This window comes from Hypomesus transpacificus, chromosome 24 (genome assembly GCF_021917145.1).
Source record: "Hypomesus transpacificus isolate Combined female chromosome 24, fHypTra1, whole genome shotgun sequence".
NCBI classification, from domain to species: Eukaryota; Metazoa; Chordata; class Actinopteri; order Osmeriformes; family Osmeridae; genus Hypomesus; species Hypomesus transpacificus.
The window spans coordinates 3103075-3111516 of NC_061083.1; the positions used below are offsets into that span (position 1 = coordinate 3103075).

At 43.6% G+C, this 8442-nt stretch overlaps 1 protein-coding gene across 1 annotated transcript; it reads right to left on the minus strand.

Moving 5' to 3' along the window:
* Positions 1–275: 275 nt before the first annotated feature.
* nr5a1a (nuclear receptor subfamily 5, group A, member 1a) lies at positions 276–8197 on the minus strand. Its single transcript, XM_047048384.1, has 7 exons — positions 8176–8197; positions 6597–6715; positions 6363–6504; positions 5066–5715; positions 2337–2456; positions 1659–1806; positions 276–529 (listed from the first exon to the last, which is right to left on the minus strand). The coding sequence occupies exons 1-7, from the start codon at positions 8195–8197 to the stop codon at positions 276–278; spliced, it is 1455 nt and encodes a 484-aa protein (XP_046904340.1).
* Between the last annotated feature and the right edge of the window lie 245 nt (positions 8198–8442).

The following is an 8442-nucleotide window of genomic DNA, read 5'->3' on the forward strand; positions in this document are numbered from 1 at the left end:
CATGCACATACAGTGTAGCTTCAGTGAATCGTTCTTAACTGTGGAGAGGGACAATGCTCACTCTCTCGCTCTTGGTCTCTCTTTCACTCCATCTCTTTCTCTCTCACACACACACACACACAAACATTCCTTCTCTGTCGGAATGATACACATCCTCTTCAATGTGTACTGCATGTTCTCTAACGCTCTCTGTCACTCTCTCTCTCCCTCACACACACGTACCATCACACACACACACACACACACACACACACCCCCCCACTGTGGAGTGCCCCTCACACACAGGCCCTCTTGGCGTGCAGCATTTCTATGAGCAGGTTGTTGCAGGGCACCTCCCCGCTCAGGTGCATGTAGCACAGGTAGTCCTCCGCCTGGGTGCTGAGGGCTCGGAGCTCAGGCAGCCGCTGGCCCAGCTCGCCGTACTTATCCAGGAACTGAGGGTAGGAGCACAGGGTGTACTCAAGCAGCGCTCCGTTCACCTGCTCCTGGACCCCCTCCACGAACGCCTGGTTCTCCAGGAGCTTCACGTCTGAAAAGAGAGACAGGGAGGTGTCGGTCGTTGTAACGCGTGGCGCGAGATGGTGGGTGCAATTAGCAGATGTTTCGTGACACCCCCTTTTGTTTCTTGGATCGGAATAGAAATGCGGAAAGCTTTTAAGTCGATCGGATGAAATTCCTCTATCTAAAAGGGAGTGACAACTGAAAGGATCTGCATGCTTGATTGTGTATGTGTGTGTGTGGGTGGGTGGGTGTTTGTGTGCGCGCGTGTGCACACAAACACGTACGAGCACATGAGACAAAAGACAATAGCTGTGCCCTCAAATGGATTTCCATTCAGTATCAGGTGAGTCTTGCCAACACAGGCATTCACACACTAATTAAATATTTTGAATTATCTTTTCAGACAGCTTAAGGGCAACTAAATTAGCCCCAACAAACCCAACTCGCCTATAGAGAGACGAGGGTGAGCGGGAGAATGAAACAGACGGCTGGGAAGGCAAATATTTCTGCCGCGTGACAAGTGCTCTCATTATTCCCGAGCCTTTTGTTCCGTGCTTTCTGCACTAAACAGCAATCGCTTCCAAGAATCAAGGGGAAACGACATCCATACACCCGCCATATGCAGAGAAAGTGCTATGAATGTCCGCTAGACTATCAAGTGAATGTCAGAGTCATTATGGATCGTTAAAGTGCCGTTGAAGGATGATATAAGAGGTTATCCTTTTATTGAAGTTTCAAATTTAATTAAGGGAAGAGTAGAGGATCAAGAGTTGAGGAGACGACACTGGTAACCTTCTAGATAAATAGACATATACAGTATGTAGCCATGGATGGACATTTAAAATTAGAATTCAGAATAAAACCTTTTTTGCCAAGGAAACACTTCTGTTAAATGGAACCTCAAAACCATTTAGTCAAACCAATTTCAACACTGAAAGCTTTTGCTAAATGCCTGTCCTTTCATCATCTACACTCTGCAGTTACACTCTGTAAAGCAATATAAATAGTTTCCACAGGAAATCAAATACAATTTATTCCACGGTACACTCCCTCAACATTCGACACAGGGTTTGACTTTCGAGGTCAAAAGTCGTCATTTCAACATGTTGACAACATTGCTTATCTCCTGCCATTTTGCATGGGAGAGGTCCACTCACTGGGGTTGAAGAGGAGGAGGAACTTGAGGCAGGCTATCTCTCGGCGGTCCACCTGCAGGGCCTGTAGTCTGCCAGCCAGCTCTTGACCCCTCTGGATTAAGCCTGACAGGGTCATCTCAACCTGGGACTGGATGATGGACAGCTCCATCTGGGGTCATCGCAGGGGTCAAATCACACCAGCATCAACAAACGCCAGATACATCTTTTTTTCTCTCTCATCTGTTGTGGGGGAACACCAATATTGCTCTCCATGTGGTGTACCCCCGAATATAAACATGGGGAGGTGACACTGTGCTAAATCAAGCTTGTAGCTACAACTCTTTTAACATTTCTCTAATAACCCATCCAATCTTGTGAGACGTACAAGAACAACAGATTAGCAGATGTAGACGCTTCTTCCCTGTCCTCCCCTGTCTCCCCCCCGTCCCCCCATCCCTGGTCATTGTCATATGCTAGCGACAAGCTGAATCCTGTCAGCTGAGGGAAAGTTTTAGTCTGGTTGTGTTGGAGATCTCCAAACGCGCCCAAATGTGGAGGAAAACAAGAGGAGCCACCTGTGATTGTCCGTTTTACACTTCCTGTGGTCTGAAGTAGAGTAGGTACTGCCCTGACACTGTAGCATGATCATCAAGCAATGTGCCTACATGTCACACGCAGGGTTCAGACCCCAGAGCTTACCTCCTGGCCAGTGACCAACAGCAGGCTGTCATCCTTCCCATGGTGCACCTGTCTGAAGATGTGATCTAGGACCAGAAGCTCAGACCAGCAGTTATGGAGCAGTTTCATCTGGTCACCCACCTAGAACAGGAGATAAAAATGAGGACAAGGGTTGAATCAAACCAATTCCACACAGCAAAGGTGAACATTAAGGCATGGGAGGACCTATCAAATTTCTAATTCAATGTCAAATTGAATTCCCCCACCCTGATATTACCACCTCCAGCTAACATTAATCTCACATCAACCCCCCCCCCCTAAAATCTACAAGTAGGTGATAGTGTCCCATCCCAAACACACAGGGACAGATAAATGGTGCAACCATAAACAGCTGAGAGGGGGATTGAGGTCCTGGGGCCATATCTCCAGCGTCTGGGGCTTGTGTCAGTGTCGCACGTCTCATCACGGCGTATTTACGAGCTGCATAGATGACCTCTAACCCCTCCTCACCTTCGCCCTCCCCCCACCCCACACTCCTCTTCCTAGGCACACTCCAAATACACAAGGCGGGGGATGGGGGGGGAGTGAATATATATATTTATATATATATATGTTTAGGGTAACGTGTATGTAGTGTGTGTGTGTGTGCGTGCTTAGGTGTATGCTTGTGTGTGGTGTGTGTGTATGTGTGTGTGTGTGTGTGTGTGTGTGTGTGTGTGTGTGTGTGTGTGTGTGTGTGTGTGTGTGTGTGTGTGTGTGTGTGGGTGTGTGTGTGTGTGTGCATGTGCACGTGTGGGGGGGTTGGATTGGTCTCTTCCTCACAGCCAACACATATTACTCTCTCGGCCGAAGGACGACTCAGTCAGTAATTCTGCAGCTGGTGACACACAGAGAGTTGCCGTGGCGCCCTAATAGCGTCGCTCCTGGTCTGAACACACATTCATCTGGCATGGGGATGACAGAATTACTATCCCTTGAATGAAACTATATATCTGTCCAGTGGAGAGGTCCAATCTTGCTGCTGGAGCAACAGCCCCACACACAACGTCTTGATTCATCTAGGGGAGGGGGGCGAGCAGGCTGGGGGGAGGGGGAAACAGAGGGGGGGGGGGGGGTCATTTGAGGAAGCTGGAGGTCTCAGCGACCTACTGTACTTCCTCTCAAGGAGGAATTCCCCCCCCCTCAACAAACACACCGGAAATCCGAGACATAGACTTTTCTAGAAGCCCTCTAGGATCCTGGCTCAGTGCAGGTGTGGGGGAAGTAGGGAGGGAAAGCAGACTCACTCGCTGTCAATTTGACATGGGTGAGCTTCATATTGTGTCTCAGGCTTCTATACATCTATTATAACACATCGAGTGTTACAGTACATGTGACTCACAAGCTTCAAATAACTATTGTGAACGCAAATTGATTCTCCAATAAACAAGATGGTTCAACAGTGGATTTATCAATCAAAACGTCCATCCGGTGCTGTGCTTATGAACAATGAGAGCCACAAAGCTGGGCTGGGAAGAGATGACATTCCCCTGTTATCGTCAGTCTGGAATGTAATTACTCAGATAGAAACAGCTTTTTCTGCAGGAGGCTCTGCTGGCAAACGAGGACAGTTTTTGTTCCCGTCCTGTGCGTCTCCCCGAGACCACAATCAGTTGTGATTCACCCAAAAAATGCCTGAAGCAAATCTGTGCAGAGTACAAGTGAGGCCTTCACAGTATGGAATCATTATGTTGTCAAAAATCATACACTCAAAAATATATAGCACTATTTCAGAATTTTTACTGATGGTCTTTGTCAGTACTCTTACAATCAGGTAATAAATAAGTGATCCTTTTAGGAAATTATTTTCAGAGAATCAGCAAACTACAACTAAACTAAAACAATTTTAAGCTTCTTGCAGAACCAGCACACAGTGAGTGGAAGCTGTAAATTGTCGACATTTCTCTGGCATATCCCCGACACGATACAATGTAATAGTCCCTGTGAGAGTTACATATAACACCATCATCACAATGGACTCACTGTTTCTGACACAAGCCGTTGGGAAAAACACAATTAGAGACTAGGTAGCTTCGAGATGTAGTATGGTGAGATTTCTCTCTGAAAGCTCAATGTCGCACGAAGCCAATAACTGTTTTTCAATTCATAACCGTTCTTTTTCTAGTGGCAGTGGCAGAGAGTGTGGTGAGGAACAATAGCATTGTTCCTCCTCTTTCCTAACAACACAACTCCTCAGTACATAAACTGCATACTGTTCACAACACCATTGATTTGTCTGGCCTCAGAGACTTGGTCTAAATTGACCTGGACAATAAATAATATGGGACAGTTTGGCACAACTCAATTACACCGCTCACTTGACAAAGACACTGTGCGTGGGAGGCGTAGCGGCCGTGAGGAGTGATGCATCTCAAATCATTACCCTGAGGAAGATGGACACAACCACCGTGTCTACTCGACGGCCACCCTGTTTGAGTGGATCGTTCCGGAACAAGAGAGCCAAGACAAAATGACAGCAATCTGTCACGATTGACACATTGCACCATGGCCTAAAGTGTTGCATTCACCCAGATGTGAGAACATACTTTCAGATACAATCGAAACTGTCATTTTTTTCTACTCTCAATCCCCCTCTATCGGAAAATCCTTCATATCGTTTTCTATATCATTAATTCTAGAGACACGGTTATTATGGTCATTCGATAGTAGGTGCTGAGTACAGTTGATGTGTTGTCTTTCTGGAACCTTACCTTCAGCTCCTTGAAAAAGATGCAGCTCCTGGCCCACTCCACGATGGAGAAGAGAGTCTGGTCTGCCATGCGACACATCAGGCTGAAGGTGCTGGGCTTCTCCTGGCGCCCGCGCCCGCTCTGCTCCTGCTGCAGGTGGGCAACGATCTTGCTCTGGACGGCCAGTTCGTCTGGGTCACAGCGGAGCAGCTCCATCACCAGGGGAGGCACGCTGGGGGGGGGGCCAGAAGGGTAGACATCCTGGAAGGGGTACCCAATCAGAGACTCTGGAGAGCTAGTGTAGTGGTCAGTGCACTCGGACTTGATGGGCCTGCTGGGGTAGGCTGGGTACTGGTACTGGTTGGGCAAAGGCCCATGGGTCTGCATGGCCACACCCAGGGACGGGGGTATGTAGAGGTTAGTCTCATAGTCTGTGGGGCTGATGGAGGTTGGAGTTGAGGACAGGAGGCCTTTGGAGATGGTGGAGAGGCCATGCAGGGTGCCTGTGAACCCATAGTTAGTCTGTATGGGGGAGGCCGCTGGTGGAGCCGACTCCAGCTTGAAGCCGTTGGAACGTATCAAAGCTTTCTTCTGCTGCTTTAAGGCTCTATCTCGCTTGTACATGGGGCCAAACTTATTCCTGCCCCCACGCATACGATCCGCACGAACAGCTGCCAGAGAAGGAAACATCAGTTGAAAAGTCTGGGGTAAGAAACTGTGTTCTGGATAAATCTTGTAAAAAAAAAGACTTACAAGAACACTAATTAAGGAACACATTTATTTATACAGTCTTTTGAAAAAGCTGTTGTTTTTCTTCATGATTATAGACCACACGTGTTTATTCATGTAAAATGCATCCTCTGAAAGTTAAGTCGATCATGGAGTTCAATCAATTGGCAACATTGTGTCATTTTTATATAGTCTATTCTTTACAATGCTTCCTGTGAAAAACTGTGCTCATTTCGTTAGGCCTGTTGTTGCGCCAATGGCCGGTCTTAGCGCACTTAATAATACAATTATACTGAAATAAGTTGGCACTAAGAAAGCTATAATGAGAATATCTGTAGATTTTTTTTGAAAATTATATAATAATATTCCGTTCCTATTGCCCAAAATAATGTATAAAGTCGTATCATTTGCACGATATTACAACAAGAAAAAAATAATTTGTATACCATACCTATTTCAGTCATATTGGGAAAATGAAAAAACAAATACATTTTCATTTAAAAATGTTGAAGACCCTCACAGCGAACAACTTGAATGGCCTATATAAAGAACAATTAATCACATTGTAATAGAAAATCGGTAGTCATACCTTCTAATCTCATTCCAACATTCAGGCATTTCTGAAATCGACAGAAGGGACATCTCTTTCGTTGCGTTTTGTCTATTTTGCACTCTTGATTTTCCGAACATGTGTACCTCTTGTTATTTTGGACAGTCCTCTTGAAGAAACCCTGAAAGATATACAGGTAGACTGTTGGTCTTTTTTTGCCAAACTGCGAAAATTATAAATATTGGAGGTTAAAATATGAATTTAATGTAATACCTTACAACTCTCACAGGTGAGGAGCCCGTAATGGTATCCAGAGACCTTGTCTCCACAAACAGGACAGAGTTCTTCCAAATCTTCGTCATACGTGTATTCCATTACCTTTAGTGAGACACCTGTTTTACAAAAACGAGCGATGAGAAAGCATGACATATTTTTGTATACATAAAACGAATAATTGTAGACTAGGCACTCATGATCATTTGATCATATATTTTCAATAGACTACTAATTTTACTGAACGTCACGGCTTATTACGTAGCGTAATTATTAAAATATTCAGTCAAATCACGTAGTTTTTTTTTTCAGCCAACTGAATGCAATGCTAAATTGGTTACATTGGAGGGAAAATATTTCAGATCTTTAAATAGGAGCATTTTAGCGCGTGGTTTACTGATATATTATGGTCAGATTTAATTATTTGACCGTAGGCTATGTCTTATTCGTCACTCCAAATATCACAACATATTTCAGGACATGAAAAACACTTATTTTGAGACATAAGATAATGAGATACAAATAGAGCTTTGCAAATAATACCTTCAGACAAATACTCTCTCGCTCTTAATCCGAGGTGAATAAAAAGGTGATGAAGTTTTATAATCCCTGCATCATTCAAGGTTCAGCAGTGGTCACTTCCAAGTGTCTCTCGATGGTTCCCAACCCGTGCGCATACAGCATGCTCTTCGAAATACACACATGTCCCTCTCCTCAAGGTTCTCACCACATCTATATAGCCAATGGGTGATAGATGCAACCCCCTCTTGAGAAAAACAGCCTATGATGTATGTTTGTTTTTTTATCGACAGTATTACATCGCCTACATGTAGCTTTAGCGATTTATAACGAAAAGGGCTACCATGGACAATAGCTCAGCCGGCTACATTGTAGGCTAATCGAGTAGGTGGATTTTATTTTTTTATCTATCAAATGGTTTCTTTAGGCCAGTATTTTATATATCTTACTAGTTAGATTTATAGTAATCATTATTATTACTATTTTATGTTACTACTATTATAGTTAATACACATAAATTATGAAACTGACCATAATAATAATTGTAAATCAGTATTAGTAGAATAGCATTAATAAAACAAATGCATCATGTTTTTCCCTTTAAAAATATATAATTTCGTTCGTTTTAGGTCAGATTGCCTAATATCACCGTATTGTTTGGCCTATTTGAAAAATGTATTGGATATGTATATTTATGCAATTCATATTTATTCATTTTTGAAAAGTAATTTATATTATTAAATGCAGTAATTTTTTCTTTACATATATCAAATGAAGGCCTATTATACTAGGCCCATTCTATTCGTAAACTCATTGATACCACTGAATATCCTATTTAACGGAAATGCGGTCTCAGAAAAGCTGTAGCCTATCCACAATTTCCAATAGGCCTGGGACGATGCAGTAAGGCTATATAATTTGTCTAATGTAACTAATAGGCGAACTGCAGTCTGTATTAAACTGCTGTAAGACTAAACGTAGCCTAGTCATATTTTATTTAAATTAAGATGCGGATTATTGAATCGAATTGAAAAACCCAAGCGGATTTATCGCGACTTACCTTGAGCCTTGTCTCCCAACATTCGGTTCCTTTCGAGCTGCTGACAATATGCCCCGGTAAATAAACAAACAACCAAGGATACAATATATTAAACGACGTATAGAAAAACTTGACCAATAAAATAATTATATGCCTGATTGAAAACGGCACGGGATGTGGTTCATCGCCAACTACTAATGCCCATGGCGCTCTTGTTACTCTGCCTTCTTGATCAAAAAGTTAGACCACAAAAGTTCTCATTGGTAGTCAAAATCATGTGACATCTAC